The sequence below is a fragment of the Myotis brandtii genome, unplaced genomic scaffold (genome assembly GCF_000412655.1).
Source record: "Myotis brandtii unplaced genomic scaffold, ASM41265v1 scaffold156, whole genome shotgun sequence".
In the NCBI taxonomy this organism is placed as follows: domain Eukaryota; kingdom Metazoa; phylum Chordata; class Mammalia; order Chiroptera; family Vespertilionidae; genus Myotis; species Myotis brandtii.
This window is the reverse complement of record NW_005355666.1, coordinates 1,064,166-1,081,309: the sequence shown is the minus strand read 5'-3', so window position 1 is coordinate 1,081,309 and position 17,144 is coordinate 1,064,166. Positions and strand designations below refer to the sequence as shown.

The 17,144-nt window shown below is 37.0% G+C and overlaps 2 protein-coding genes across 3 annotated transcripts in view; one reads left to right on the top strand and one right to left on the bottom strand.

Moving 5' to 3' along the window:
• POLA1 (polymerase (DNA directed), alpha 1, catalytic subunit) overlaps positions 1 to 17,144 on the bottom strand; it is a 314,757-nt gene that overhangs the window by 161,790 nt on the left and 135,823 nt on the right. For both annotated transcript variants that reach the window (XM_014536066.1, XM_005861768.2), the window contains exons 33-34: positions 7,506 to 7,684; positions 5,816 to 5,947 (exon numbers count right to left, since the gene is read on the bottom strand). In XM_014536066.1, the coding sequence (XP_014391552.1) occupies positions 5,816 to 5,947; positions 7,506 to 7,684 (311 nt within the window). The remainder of the gene's footprint in view (positions 1 to 5,815; positions 5,948 to 7,505; positions 7,685 to 17,144) is intronic.
• LOC106725329 (60S ribosomal protein L12-like) lies at positions 2,709 to 3,485 on the top strand. Its single transcript, XM_014536068.1, is given in 2 exon segments — positions 2,709 to 3,020; positions 3,285 to 3,485. Coding segments are annotated over 2 exon segments (498 nt in total). The 5' UTR covers positions 2,709 to 2,723.

Here is a 17,144-nt window from a genome sequence, read left to right as displayed (position 1 = left end):
CTGAGACTGTAAAACTAATAGTAAATTTCTAAGGAATTCAACCACCAATTTCTGGTCCTAGCTATTAATCAGTGATTATCATAGGCATGGCACTGTCTAGCTGTTCACTGTCAATTTTTCTTTTTGTTCTTATATATATTTTTATTGATTTCATAGAGGAAGGGAGAGGGAGGGAGAGATAAACATCAATGTTGAGATAGAATCACTGATCAGCTGCCTCCTGTACGCCCCCTACTGGGGATCGAGCCCACAACCCAGGCATGTGCCCTTGACCGAAATTGAACTCAGGCCCCTTCAGTCCGCAGGCCGATGCTCTATCCACTGAACCAAACCGGCTAGGGCCACTGTCAATTTTTCTAGATGGAAGGCCAGAATATCTCTATGTTTAAAAAATCACAGTGAAATGATCTAAGTGATACTCCTTTATAAGTAGCTACAAACTGCAAGGCTGGTGAGGAATCCAATTTGCCCCATTGGTTGGAACACTCTAAAACCTGTATTAGCCATCAATGGGAGTTTAGGAGCATATTTTAGTTGACTACCCACCTTTAGAAACAGATGGCTCTTTAAGTATTAAAGTGAGGGTTCACTGTACATTATAAATAACAGTACTTGAGATGAAAGTAGATGACCCACTACCCCACTCCCAGGTACCAATAGGGGTCAGATTTCCCATTTATGAACAAGTCTTCAGAGGAGGCAGCACCCCAATCTCAGACTCTCTTCCGCGGCTGCTTCATGGCTGAGGGGAACACTTCAAAAATGAACCAGCTAAACAAACTTCCTAGCAGCACTTGACAGAGCTACACCTATTCTTCCCATTTCCAAAGCAGTGGAGAATTAATTACCAGTTCTATGGATCTATTGTAAGTATAATAGACTAAAGAGCTATCACAGACACATTTATTGTAAAAGCACAATCCCAAGAGTGTCTAGTGGAGGGCCAAAACGATTAACACAAATGCTTTGTCAGATCAAAGATAAAACCTGCACCGCCCAATTGAGGAATGAATTAGAACAGTGGGTTATCTTTCAAATTAACCAGGGCAGTTAGTGAGGAAAATTTCATGAAAGTGTAATTCTTAGCCTTTGTGAATCCACACAGCAGGCATTCTGCCAGCTGACAAGATGATGAAATTTTCATGCTTAAAAAAAGCCCTCTTCATTTCCCAATTTAGATTAGCTAGTGTTTCTCTCCCTTTTTGTGTGTGTATTTGCTCTGCTGAAGCAGAATTTAAGGGGAGGGGGAACACACATCAAATTTTTACTCTAAAATAGAATCTTTCAAAAACATCCCTAAAAGCTTAGAGATATAGCCTTTAAACTGGTTTTCTGTGATTTTTAAAAAAATACCAGTTCAATTGTAACTTGGTACAGAGGGACCAACAAGGACCAGGGCACAAAATCAACTCTGAATTAGAGCTTTCTGTGCTACCTCAAAGTCTTTCAATGCTTCATCAAATCTCGGGATAAAGCACTAGAGTTTTTTTCCTCCTAAAGAAATTAATATTTACTTAAAATATCCTGCTTGGTACTTTTGGTATTTCTATGTATATTGAAATTTAAATGTTCTAGGAAATGAGAATTCGAGAGAGATAATCATTGCTATATGGGGAGAGAGAAATAAGCATTTCCTCTCCTATTAAGAGTCAGTATTAAAACATTACGATATGAGCCCGGCCGGCGTGGCTCAGTGGTTGAGCGCCATCCTATGAACCAGGAGGTTACGGTTCGATTCCTGGTCAGGGCACATGCCAGGTTGCAGGTTGGATCCCCAGTGTGGGGCGTGCAGGAGGCAGCTAATCAATGATTCTCTCTCATCATTGTTGTTCCTATCTCTCTTCTCCGTCTCCCTTCCTCTCTGAAATCAATAAAAATATATTAAAAAACACATGTTACAATATGATATAGATTGAGTCTCAGATACGTACATTTTTAATATTTATTATATCACATTTATTTACTCAGTACTGTTTATTCATGACAGAAAAATAACAGAATGTGATGCATTTTTTAAAATAAAAGAGATTTAGAAGGATATTTTGTTACCCTGAACTTCTGTTCCTTTGTTCCTGACAATTCAATTTATTGGTAATCAAGAACTGTTTCTTTGCAGGTTACAGTGTTTGGTCAAGTACCTACTCCTCCACTGTCTTCCTAAAGTTCCTTCTTTTTAAAAAAAAATTTTTTTTTTATTAATTTCAGAGAGGAAGGGAGAGGGAGAAAGAGAGAGATAAACATCAATGAGGAGAGAGAATCAATGATCAGATGCTTCCTGCATGCCCCTCACTGGGGATCGAGCCCACAATCTGGGCATGTGCCCAGAATTGAACCGGTTAATAGGTCAATACTCAACCACTGAGCCACACCGGCCAGGCCTAAAGTTCCTTCTTTATGGAGATGCCTTCCTTTCTCAGTGTAGATTGTACTTTCCCTGCAGTGATTCTAAGACTAAAATGAAAAAAATATATTGAGACTTGCTCTTAATCCACTAATAACGTTTATGTCCAGTGGGTAATATTTTTGAACTTGCAAAATAGGAGGAAACCCCTTTGGTTATTAGCTTCTGAGAACAGTCACTTAATCTCAGTATAGGCATACCTCAGAGATACTGTGGGTTCAAGACAGTATTGGGCTTTTGACTTTCGGCTTGGAGGAGGCTCAGGTGCAATTTTCTTCGGTCGTCCCAAATCTGGGTTCATCCAACACCAGCCGCCTCCACCATGCCGCCGAAGTTCAACTCCAACGAAATCAAAGTCGTATACCTGAGGTGCACTGGTGGGGAAGTAGGTGCCATGTCTGCCCTGGCCCCCAAGATCGGTCCCCTGGGTCTGTCTCCAAAAACGGTTGGTGATGACATTGCCAAAGCGACTGGTGATTGGAAGGGTCTGAGGACTACAGTGAAACTGACCATTCAGAACAGACAGGCCCAGATTGAGGTAGTGCCTTCTGCCTCTGCCCTGATCATCAAAGCCCTCAAAGAACCACCAAGAGACAGAAAGAAGCAAAAAAAATATAAAACAACAACAATAAAAAAAACATTAAGCACAGAGGAAATACCACTTTTGGCCCTAACCGGTTTGGCTCAGTGGATAGAGCATCAGCCTGCGGACTCAAGGGTCCCAGGTTCGATTCCGGTCAAGGGCATGTACCTTGGTTGCAGGCACATCCCCAGTAGGGGGTGTGCAGGAGGCAGCTGATCGATGCTTCTCTCTCATCGATGTTTCTAACTCTCTATCCCTCTTCCTTCCTCTCTGTAAAAAATCAATAAAATATATTTTTTTAAAAAAAGAAATACCACTTTTGATGAGATTGTCAGCATTGCCTGACAGATGTGGCACTGATCTTTAGCTAGAGAACTCTCTGGAACCATTAAACAGATCCTGGGGACTGCCCAGTCTGTGAGCTGCAATGTTGATGGCCGACACACTCATAACATCATAGATGATATCAACAGAGGTGCAGTGGAATGTCTGGCTAGTTAACACGTTAAGCGCCCAGCCTGTTTTGTCTTCCAAACGGAGAGTATAGTGTCAGTCACCGGTGAGTGGCATGGCGCTTAACATGTTAAGAACTACAAAGGAAAATGTTTCAATTAAAGATTATTTGACAACCCCCCCAAACAAGAGAGAGTATTGGAATAAAATGAGTGTAATCTTTCTGCTGATAGAGGGTCTTGGCTTCAATATGTAAAAAACACACAACATTGGTGGAGTACAATAAAACAAGTGCAATAAAACATGGTATGCCTGTACTTACTATCAATATCCTTGTCTCCAGTATACTTGATGTATTAATCTCCAGCTGGACTACCACCACTATGGTACATCACCCTGAATGAACTGTTATGACTATCACTTGAGGCACAATACAAAAGAAACTCAATGCCATGTCCCTCTACCTGCGAAAGTTCTTTTAAGTCTGGGGTGAGGAGGAAAGAGAATAGTCTACCAATGAAGTAGAACCTAGCTAGAGGTGCATGAGCTCTCTGTATAAAAGCTCTGATCTTGACAATATTTGAAACATTTATTCACCATGGGGCCATGAAAAGAATAATGGATTTCTTCCTCTCCCATCTAATCATATATGACTAAGATCAGACAGTAGAGATACAGGTCCCTAATTTTGAGGATAGTCATATCAATCTTCAACTTTAAGAGCGACATTTAGATATTTTCATAAGAAATCCCTTAGGAAAATTAACCAAGTGGGCAGTAACCACAGGAAAACTGTTACTTGCTGGTAGTGAGATGACTGGCAGAGAAGACAATGGAAGCAAATGCTATAGAAACCCTGGGTTGGATGTCTAGATTCATAAAACTAGGTTATTTAGCTTAAAAAATACTCATATAACTACTACTACCAACACCACCACGACACACAAACAACTGGGTTAGAAATCCATCTTTCAGTTAGGGCATATTTCTAACTACAAAGATCATTTTTCTGCCTATTCCCAACTTAGTCAAAACAGATCATCCCTTCTTATAGAAGGAAATAGATGAGTTTCTTCTAGTATTAACATTTCCATGGTGAAGATTTTGATAGACTAAACACAGAGAGAAAATTTGGAATTCTTCACAAGAGTCAAGAATCATGCTCTACTCCGTGAGGTTTGTAAATGAGGAGATGAATAGTTTTGATTTGGGCTTTTCATGCTTAAATAAAACCCTAACATTTCATGTGCGGAGCACTTCATCTACTGTGGAATGTGAACCTACAGATACCCTTTATTCCCATCCAACTGTTCATTAAGTACAGCATAGCATTATTCACTAAAATGTTTCAGATTTCCCAAAATGTAGTCTTAATTATTATTTTAAAAATATCTTCAGACAAACCTTTTTTTTTGACAAATACAAGTTATTCAACTCCAAAATCACAATACTAGAACTCTATATTTTCATTCTTTGTCCTAATGATCTAATACTCAGTTTTCATTTAATGAGATCCATTTTAAATAAGAAAATGCTATGTTAATTAGCATAAAAGTAGACATTATAGGAAGATATTGAACAAAGTCATGGCCTTACCTAATAGAATCTGGGCATTTTTGGAAATGCCTTGCCAATGTAGTTTCTTTAAATAAGTTAGTGAACTTTCAAGTAATAACAATTTTGCTTAGATGACAAATAATATAATGAAACACTATGAAAAATCAAATGGTAAATGTGAATTTTTTAATTTTAATTTTTGAAGAGAAAAGAACTCATTCATATGAAATTGTTAAAAACAAAACAAAATAAAAACTGTGAAAAAAGCCTTTCTAACACAGACAGATCACTTACTGTTCTGGTATTTTAACTATACTATGTATTTTAAAAATTAGACATTCTCTTTAAAAAGCCAGACAAATTGCATTTAAATTGAAAAGATATTTAGTTTTATTTCCTGGGACAACTAGGCTATGAAATGGTTTCGATTACCACATAAGCACAAAGTTTTAACTTATTAAAAACATCACACATGATGTTATGGCTCTACTTGCCAAAGATAACCAATACTGATTTCTCCTCCTTTGTCCAAAGATGTGAGTGACCGTTTAATGTGGTCTTATTTAGGTAACAATAAATTTTTAAAAGTCCTGGTTATATTCTCATTTTTCCTTAAAAGCAAAAATTTCACTATTTAAAATATTACTCATTAATGAAAGAGATGTAATACCCAATAGAAAATCAAACCATTTTCCTCTCAAGTCTTTAAAAAATTTTAGTTTCATAAAAAAACAGTAATACAAAACTACATTGTTTTATTTTATAACAAGTTCCAAACTTAAATAAGCTGTGTATATAAGAAAGTCATTATGGATACTAACCTCATAGTATTTCTTAATGCAACGTCTAATATCCAAGATCAATTTGTTGCTCAGCTGTACAATAAAGTTCATAGGTGAAGCTTTACAGTTGATGTTACTGCAACGAAACAAGCTGGGCTCCAGATCAGTTCCCTATAGAATTCAAGTCAGACAAGTACACAAAAGATTATAAAAAGATTTCTTGTGCTTAAAAGCTTATATGCTGTCCTGGTGTACAATAGTCTTAATTTAACCCTATTTCCTCAAATGCTTTCCTCCCAAAGATCTCCTTAGTCACATATAACTTCCACTCTTTTGCCACCATCATAATGGAGCATGAAGTCAAAGGGAAAATCCTACTATCACTTTTTTTTTAAACATTCAATAAATGACAGACTCTCTGGATAAATGAGTTTTCCCTGTGAAAATACCAGTGAAGTGACATTATTGGAAATAAACATTCTCTTTAGACATATCAAAATTTTAAATTTGCCCTTATTCATTACAAACTTGAGGATAAAGCAAGTGTGCTAATGACATTAGTTTGCTTTCATATCGTCAACTTAATAAAGCCTAAAATTTAAGTGTTATACCACAAAGCAATCAGGCTTTGTCAGCTTAGAAAATCTAAAATTCCTAACCCCCTTAAAACGTATTTGGGGGAGGGAAAGCAGGAGAAGTAGAAACTTGCAAGAATTAACTATTAGTATTTGGAGAAAATGTCTTGTTGTTTTGTTTTAAGCAGAGACAAAGCAAACATATAGGGAAACTGTTGGGGTTTCTGGACCATGTGTTTTCCTTCTTGATACTTAAACATCTTGGTTTCCTGCTCCAATCTGGTACATAACCCTACCCACCACACTAAGCAATTCCAGGTGGAAGAGATTTCAGAGCTTGACATCGGCTCTTCCACAGTTAGCCCATCTGCAAGTTGTCAAGCCTCCATGCAATTAACTATCTTATTTACAGCTGTAATGAAGCAAAACTCAAGGATTTAGCATGTATTGCTGATCTGCGTCTGCCTCTTCCTTGCACTTGCTTCCAAAGACCGCTTTGTTTTGATTCAAAAAAATTCAAAACATCTGCTGTTTGTCCAAATTAACTTAAAATAATTACTTTTAATTTAGATAAAGGATGCATTTTCTTTCGGTTTCAAGGTTTTACATGGTTCTACTGCCTACTCATTTGCCAATAGCCAGTACATATAACACTGCAGTAGAATCAAGTAAATTGGCCACATTTCAAGTTCTGATCCAAGGTCAATGATACATTTTTTGGCAGTACTTCTTGAAAGGAATGTCTCCGTGACTTTTTAAATGTCTGACATGCAAAGACAGCAGAAACGATAATCGGAGTACCTTTGTCAAAAAGGAGGCAAGTGGGATGTGTAAAGATAAACAAAAAACTTTCCAAAAACACTTAGTTCCCATTAACTTGATTTAAGATACAGAAAAATATTGCTCTAAGTCTTAATAAATTGGGTTGGGAGTGGGGAAATATAGGTTACTAATTAAGGAATTACAATAAAAATACTTTAAGATAATTAGATCTTTTAAGAGGTTCCATTTAGAAACCAAGGCCAAACACTCTAAGAAGCCAAAAACAATATTAAACACATAAAAGCAATGTGTTTCTTCCTTTTTAGACAAATAGTGGGGGGGAAAGGCCTTTATATTAATTTGCTCACAAAATGAAAAAAGAAACAACTAACCGAACCCTCGAAGACACTATCGTAAATATTCTCAGTCCCACACGCAGGGCATGGGCATTTGAATCTCTCACAGTCCCTGTATTTCTCTTCATCGCTGAGCTGTGCTGGGCCACCAAGTAGAACATCATTCTCTTCATCTTTATGATAATGATGAACTCTAAACTGGGTGGGATCAAGTCCTATTAATGCAAAAGAAAAAAACACATTTAGAAAGGTACAATTCTTTGAATTCCCTTACCCAAAAAAATAAGCCCAAGGAAAAAAACTCACAAAAGAATAATTTTAAATTCACACACACAATCATTTGAACTCAAGATAGAGTCTCATATCACATGGACAAAGGGCTCTTTTTATAAGTGATTATAAATAAAACAAGTAAACAGCATTAAAACAATGCAGATATATGCTAGTGGACATTTGGATTTGGAAGCAACTAATTACTTCTACAGGATGGTTTTAGTATTTTCCTAAAGTTATAAAGAAAATCTCAAATAAATTTGCACTGCTGTTAAGAAAATCTCTTAAAATCAAAGAATCATCATTAAAACTGAAAATAGAGAATAAAAATCCCATTAAAGAAAACAAGTTCACTGCTATTACAACTCCTTCAAGTGCAGACACAATTGCTAATCCTGATTTCAATGCAGTGGTCGATTCCATCTTGGCTCAGTAGTTAACAGCATGTAGGTTGCAATCTAATCCAGTGGTTAAAATTCAGTAGCAGCATATAAGACAAAACGTGACATGGTTTTTTTGGTATTCTGAATTCAGAAGTATAAAATATGTGCAAAAAAATGATTCTACAGATTCTATAGGCCAAAATGTCCCCAACAATCCTGGAACCAAATATACCTTCCATATTTCAATCAAAATGACCCAATAAATCAATTGATGTATAGTTTATGCTATCTTGTTTGCCCAAACTATTTGAGAAAATAAACATTTTAAGGTCAGCCAATTTAATATACCCTTGGTCAAAGCATATCTCTCAAAAATTCACTATTTGAATTGAAACTTCAAGATAATTATTCTACACTATATCTTATAATCTTTTCTTTAAAGCACCCCTTAGCAATACCTAACAATTCTAGGCTATTTAGAAATCTAAGGAAAACAAGCATAGCTATTTTAGTATAAAGGTAAATAAGTAACATAAAACATCACTAAGCAAAAAGTTCAAATACCAAAAATATCTAAAAATTGTTTTGACTCTATCAACAGCTGCATTGGTAGATAATCTAACGGATGTTTTCAAAATTCAGTGACAAGATGCTAAATCCTATTTGGTCAATTGTCAAGTGACATCTAGTCATTACATAAGGTTAACTCTGACACAGTGGAAGGTGCTAAACAAAGAATAAGCTTGGAGTCTCAGCTTGCTCACCTGCAAAATGGATGTAGTACCACCAACCATGAACTTTTGCAGTTTAAATAAGACATTAGAGGACAAACTGTTTTAAATGGGGCCTATATAAATAAATACTCAATAAATGTCATAAAGATAAAAAAAGTAAAGAGTGGATGAACATCATTTATTTTGGACTATGTTCACTCAAAATGAAACACATGTTCATGCTGCACAGCCAGTTAATAGCTGCTCTTTGTAGGAATTCATCAAAGTGAATATTTTCTAACATGATAGTGCATAATAAGAACAAAAAAATACACATTCAAAAACAACTTGACAAAATTGTTCTTGGTGTGTGACATAAATTACTGTAACATAAGTCACTTGGCCCCAAGACTCACTGTACATTTTTATTTTACAAGTTAGCAATCCAGTAAGAGAAATAGCAAATTAGTGAGGTGTGAGGGAGGGGTAGAGGACTTGAGTGAGAGAGACCATGCCCATTGAATGATGCCAATTTGTCTCTGTAGTGAAGGGCAACTTGCGAATTTCTTAAACTCTAGTTATGAATCCAACTGTATTCACATAATGTCTTGCTTTATGAAGATGCAGCTTCATCTTTTTTCTGATGACATCATTATTCATCAATTTCCCAGACTATTACTCAGAAAGTAAGGAAAAAGAAAAACAATAAGCAGGGATTTTCTAAAAGGTAAGATATTTTACAATCTGAAAATCAAGGAACGGAACCACCCTAGCTTTGCACATGTACAGAACTGGCCAGGCTGTGACAGGGGAGCAACGAAAGCTTTCTCCAGTACCAGCCAGGTCTACTTAGTGCATGGGAGGCCCGGGCCAGGCTGCCTGCTGAGTAAGCCAAAGCTGGACATAGGCTACCTTGCTTGTTATGGAGAAAAGCCCAACAAGGGGACAAAGTTATTTTAAAAATCAGGCCTTATGAAATGTCTACTTTAAACATCCATTTCCACAAACAACACTTATCTGCCCCTGGAAACAACAAAGCCAGCTGGCCTAGCTAATTACTTCAAATTTATTCCCAAGCTGATTTTTTCAAGAGAAGGGACTTTTTCATCCCAGTACTCATGGTCATAAGTCAATGTTAACCTTTTAATATATAAAGGGAAAAGACACTAATTACCTTAAAATATTAGGTATATAATGATCCTTGTACAAGTCACTTGAATACAAAAATGTCATAAAATTATTTTCTTGGGAGGACAATTATAAGTTCAACAGGCAAATCACAGAGGGCTAAATGAAATCTTTTTAAGAAAACATACAATGTCATGTTAAAAAGTAAAGATCACTGCTGTCAGAATATTCTTTAAGGTCAAAATCCAGGCTTAAACAAGCCCCCAACTTATTCAACATAATTTTTCTAAATCCTCACAAAATTGGCAATAAACAGCTTATTTTGAAGTTTTGGGAGACTTGAAAGTTTCCCTGCTTATACATAACTCATTAAGGCTGTAGTGAGACAACCGGAAAAAGTATCTGGTGCTGCCACCTAAAGGTAGATTCTGAATTTTTAAATGTGCAAAATAGAGCTGTTGCAAAGAACTCTATTTGTAATTACTATCTCTCCAAAATTAGACACTTTTGTCAGAAATTAAAGCAAAAATCTTTATGATTGCAGTTGGCATATACTTACATGTGCATTGTATAATCAATATTAAAATGCTCATCATACAGCAAGTAATCCTGTTAGCCTTTGAGCAAGAGATGCAAAACTGAATTCCAAATTCCTGATCTCTCCTGAGAGCTTTTTCTAAATAACTGGCTTAAAAAAAATAAACTTTATGCCCCATTTGAGAAAAAGAACTTCCACTTTTGACTAGACTTGCTTTTGACAGGTGAGTTTGATCATTTGGTCTGGCACAGAATAAAAGAAAGCAGCCTGCTTGGACTTGGCACCAGTTCTCCAGGGGAAGAGCAACAGTAGTTTTCCCCACAATAAGGAGAAATGGTATGTGCTGTAATTCAATACTGTGACTTCTAGTGATCTAGTCACACCATTTTTTTTATTGGGGGTGGGACAGAAGGGGCAGTAGAATAAAATTAAACTACTGTCATTTATAATTAGAAAATTTATAGGATCTCACATTATTTTGGCAACAGGATCAAAGCTCTCATGTTTCAAAAAGTATTTATAGAAAGTAACATCATAGGCATTCGGGTGGAGGAGTTCAGCAATGCTGTTTTTTACTTAACATCACCATATTCTTATCACACACACCTCCAATGTGATATTTAGCACAAAATTATTTTTCTTATCACTGTACTTTGTAACCCTTGTAAGCTTTCTGTTTTTAGAATGTTCACATGCCCCCAATAAAGGAGTATTTACACTGTTCAAAACTCAAGTTCCTAAACAGGGCTGAGAGAGAGGCTAATACATTTGACCAAATAATTTTCTTCCTCCAAAAGACAAGATCCCTATTAGTGTAACTGTAAATAACTACAGTAAAGCCAATTATATATGTTCACACAAGTGAGGAAGAGGGAATAATCCATATGAATTAAACTCCAAATGAGTAGAGTAACTGATATTCTCAGTAGGTTGTTTGTAATATGACTCAAACTACTAGGGAAGCTAATTAATGAAATCCTACAGTAAATTTCTTCTAAAAATTTCTTTTAGGAAATAAATCATTTATCTTTTGCATAAATTCAGGCTTTCATATATTTGGACTACTTAGAGAACAAACTAAAAATTTAGTGTGATTAAACAAAAAGTAGTTAATGAATTTTTAAAAGGTAAATGCTACATCCATAAAAAACCTTGTACAAGAATGTTCTAGCAGCTTTATTAATAATCAAAAATTGGTAACAATTCTGTTCAGATGCCCACAACATGAGAGTCTATAATAATAAAAGTATAATATGCTAATTAGACCAGACATCCTTCCGGACGAAGCCAGGGCTGTGAGGGAAGCCCGGTCCCAGGTGCTGGAGGGAAGCCGGTGCCAGCAGTCAGGGGAAGGAAGGCCTACTCTTGCACGAATTTCGTGCACTGGGCCTCTAGTGAATAAATAAAATACTACTCAGCAATGAAAAAGAATGAGTACTGATAGATGCAAAAAGATGGATGAATCTGAAAAAATATGCTAAGTGGAAAAGCGGAACACAAAAAAGATATACCATAGGAAATAATTTATATAGAATTCTAGAGTAGGCAAAACTAATCCATGGTCATAGAAATCAGATGAGTGGTTGCTTTGGGGGGGGGTGTACTGACTGGGAAGGGGTACAAGGGAACTCTCTAGGTGATGGAAATGTTCTGTCTTGATAAAATGTATACACTCTGAAGATTGTAGCATTTCATGGTATGTAAATTACACTTGGGGAAAAAAAAGCACGCCAAATAGAAGATGTCTGTGATATATTATTTCCAAAAGACTCATTTAAAATAGATAAGAAATGATTGCAAGTCAGTAAGAAAAAGACAACCCAACAAAAGAGTAGAAAAAGACGAACAGGCACCTCACAAAAGGAGATATCCAAATGGCGATTAAGCATGTGAACAGGTACCGAACATTATTAATCATCAAAGAAATGAAAATTAAAACCACAACATTATGCCAACACATAAGATGAAAAAGAGAAAAACACCAAGTGCTGGTTAAGAATGTGGAGTACTCACATACTGCTGGTAGGGTGTACATTGGAACCACTTTGGAAAATTGGTTGTATCTACTAAAGCTGAACATACACGTCCCCTATGACTCAGGAAATCTCCTCCTAAATATATACCCAACAGAAAATACATGCAATTGTTCCATAGAAGTCACATGCAAGAATGCTCACACAGAACTATTCATAATTGTCCAAATGTGGGAAAAACCCACAGGTTTTACATTCAGTCACACAGTGTATATTCAAACAATAAAATACTGCACAGCAATGAAGTATAACCACATGGACCCATCTCACAAACATATTGAATGAAAGCATCCAGACACAAAAAATATAGACACAACTTGTGTAACATCCCAAAATAAGAAAACCTCATCTATGACGTCATAAGTCATGATGTCATTTTCTGGTCAGGGATGGACAGTATCTAGGAGACAGGGGACTCCTGGGGGTGTTTCTTGAGCTGACCACAAAGGTATGTGTTTGTGAAAACTCATTAAACTGTTCAGTTAGGTTTTGTGTACTTTTCTGTATGCATGTTATATAAGAACATTAACATTGGAAAAGGTGAGAAAAGTGAGTATTGAGTATTTCTTATGATATACCTATGAGGTTGTTATAAAATGTATTAGATTCCAACTAGACATTATGTACCTCTTCACAGATGTACACACCATTACCTAGAAGTAGTATTCACAAAAACGAAAATTGAACCAAAGTATGGGCAAGACTTCAGAGCTAACTACCACTTTACAGGAAATACAGGGGAGAGGATACTATCGGCAAACTTCAGAATATGGGAAATTCTATAGAGCAGAATACACAGTTTCTTTAACAAATACATTAGAAGGGTGAAAAAAAAAGAGGAGATTAACTATCATATGGACCCTGACTATATTCTAATTCAAACAAAGAGCTTTTTATAAAAAGTGTATTCATAGTATGATCAGGAAAATATAAACACTTATTGGATATTTGATGAAACGAAGGTGTTTTTCCCCCCTAGTAATAGCATTGTAGCTATGTTGCAAAGGGGAATCATTGTCTTTTAGAAATGCAAAATAAAAAAAATTATATATACACACGACCATCCTACTGGTAGCTATGACGTGCACTGACCACCAGGGGGCAGACGCTCAACGCAGGAGCTGCCGAGCTGCAGTGACTTGGCAGCTGCAGTTCTTGGGTGACGCACCTGGAACCAGAGAGGAGGGAGCCCGATTCCGGGGTGCGTCATCCAAGAACTGCCCTCTCGCAATCCGGGCCCCTTTGCCAGGTTGAGGGACAAATCTGTGCATCGGGCCTCTAGTTTACAGATAAAATGACATTTTCTCTAGGACAGTGGTTCTCAACCTTCTGGCCCTTTAAATACAGTTCCTCATGTTGTGACCCAACCATAAAATTATTTTCGTTGCTACTTCATAACTGTAATGTTGCTACTGTTATGAATCGTAATATAAATATCTGATATGCAGGATGGTCTTAGGCGACCCCTGTGAAAGGGTCATTCGACCGCCAAAGGGGTCACGACCCACAGATTGAGAACCGCTGCTCTAGGATTCACTTCAAAATAATCAGAAGAGGTGGAGAAGCAGAATAAGATCAACTACAGTTGCAGACTGCTGCTGAAGCTGGGTGTTGAGCACATGGGGGCTTCTGATGAAATTCTGTCTACTATTATATATGTTTAGAATTTTCCATAATAAAAACTTTTTAAAATACTGGACCTCTGACCTAAACAACTGACTATAAAGTGACAGACAACCGAAACTGCCTCCGTAAGACAAATGGAAAATTTTTATTATCCTGTACAAAATAACTCCCAAAATCTTGGCAGAAAAAAAAACACTAAATGGTGATGGAAGGAGACTTGACTTGGGGTGAGGAACACCAATACAATATATAGAGCTGTACCCCTGAAACCTATATAATTTTATTAACCAATGTCACCCCAATATTCAATTAAAAAAAAACAAAAAGAAAAGAAATCCTGATGTGTAGCACTTTTATGACCTCGCTTGATTGTTTTAATGCCCTTGATGACAGCTCTGAATGTGAATTTTAACTTGGTAAGACGTGTACCTCTGGGCAGGAAAATAACTTTCGAAGTGTCTTCTTTCCTCTTTTTAAATCTGATAAAAGAGAGTAACTTTATGTTGAAAAAAATATTTGGAAAAAAAATTAAAAAATCGCTTCTCTTACAAGAAAGCCCTCTGCTCTCCAGCGATGCAGGCAGATATGGTGGGGAAACAGTCAGGCAGGAGATCCCTAACACCCACCTTTTAGGAGTCAGTAAGTGTTAAACTGTTTTTCTTCCTTCAGATATTGTAAAAACTATCTTATTTTTATTAATAAAATAGTGACTTTTTTTCAACAAGGAACCTATAATTCACCACCTTCACCCTTTCATGTCTTATCTATACATATATATTTAATATCATTTAAGTATTTGTGTACAATCCTGTATTAAACTATTTACATTTATTCTATCTTACCCATTTTTCATTGGCTACATAATCCTGGTGTCATTTTGGTGTACGATGAATCTTTTAAAAAATGGTCTATCCTATATAATAAAACCCTAATATGCAAATCAACCGAACAGTGGAATGACCTGCGGAACCATTGGTCACTATGACGCGCACTGACCACCAGGGGGCAGACACTCAACACAGGAGCTGCCCCCAGCCTGCAGGCCCGACCTGTGGTGGTGGGGGCTCCAGGGCCAGTGACTGGGTGGCGCCAGGCCAGCCAAGGCAGGTGCGAGCGGGGGCCCTGATCACCCCGCTGGTGGCCCCACAGATCGACCCTGATCACTGGCCAGGCCTAGGGACCTTACCCATGCATGAATTTCGTGCACTGGGCATCTAGTAGTTAATAATATGGCAGTGTATACTTAATGCTGAGATTAGATCTCAAGCATTCTCACCACAAAAAAAGAGTTAAGTATGTAAGCTGATGGATGTGTATATTGATAATCGTTATACAATGTATATGTATATCAAATCATCATGTTGTACACTTTAAGTTTATACAATTATATTTGTCAATTATTCCTCAATAAAGTTAAATTTTTTTAAAAAATTGATCTAACTTAAATAATTCAAGAAATTCTCATTTTCCTTTGAAAACTCCAAGTATTACAAAGCCAGAGTTAGGAATTACTAGTCCAAGTGATTATTCCAAACATGCTCTAATTTGGTTCCAAGTTCTCAGAGGTCTCTGCTTGAGTTAGGTGAGAAGTGTCACTGCAGGCCCTCAGAATTATTGGCTAGTGAGACAGAAACAACATCATGGGTTTGCTTTGTAGGGACTGAGGTGCAAAGCTTTGCAGCTGATACCCGAGGTTCTCTGTGAATTCCCTAATGTGTTATGGGGAGTGGCTGTGATGGCATGGGCTACCTTGTGAATGAGTTCGGGACCCCTGACACTGCATCAATGGGCTGGAAAAATTGGTGCGAGGTGGGGTAGACAACCATTCCCAACTCCACACTGGCCCCTCCACAGCGCATTCCCACAATGCCTCAAATGCTTCCACTTCTATACACTCTTCCCCGTGGGGCTAGAAGTGGTCTTTGCTTCCCTTGAACATCAAAAATCCTTTATTTTACCTCTTTTGAGGCATGTACTAGTACTGTGTTACCAACTAGACTTCCCCAAAATAGTGAATCCACAGGGCTGTAATTTGAGTAAAGGAGCCATGGCTGACTCAACTTTGTATCCCCCACAGGACCCATTAATTGAGCCCAGCAAGTATTCAACATCAATCCATTCAATGAATGAAAAAGTAGGCCTAGAACATGAGCCATTTGATAATGCACTTGGAATGGCGCTCCATTCTGAAAGAGCTGGTTCTTATCAGCTGACTAGACTTACTATTCTACTTTGCTTTTGGTATGATCTTACTTTTAAAATTTATCATTATTTTATAGAAACTGTTTAATGTTTGGAAATGATGGTCAAGTATTGGTATTATTCTAAGAGCTTAATCATGAAAAAAGACAAAAGACTTGATAGATACAGTAATACCTGAGACACCTGCTGGTGTCATCATCCTATGCCCAAAAACCTATACTTCATGGCCCTTCCTATCTTTTGTAGATATATCTCTCTGAGCCTGACAAAGGTACCCAAACACCACCTGGCCCACTGTTGCACTTATTTCTTAGATGTTACTGGATCCCAACTATTGAGATAATAAACTACCTTCTACACTGTGAGTGATATAGCCATTTTTTTAACAAGATAATTTTTACTTTCTAAATTAAACCAGGAACACATTGGGTTAAGTGTGCACTGTCTTGTTTTAAGCACTACTTCAGAGACTAAATTAAATTTTAATTTCTCATATTCCTCAAACATCAATAATTTCTCAGGACCAATGAGAAAACTGCCCAGGTAGATAAATGCCTGAAATTTTATCACTGACCATGAAGAAATGTACTTGATAGCTATTGTACAAGTCATTGCTCATTGGAGGAAAGACATTATCCTATATAATAAAAGCCTAATATGCTAAGTGTCCGGTCAGCCATTCAACCAATCAAAGCATAATATGCTAATGATATGCTAAGGCCGCTCAACTGCTCACTATGACATGCACTGACCACCAGGGGCAGATGCTCCGACCTGTA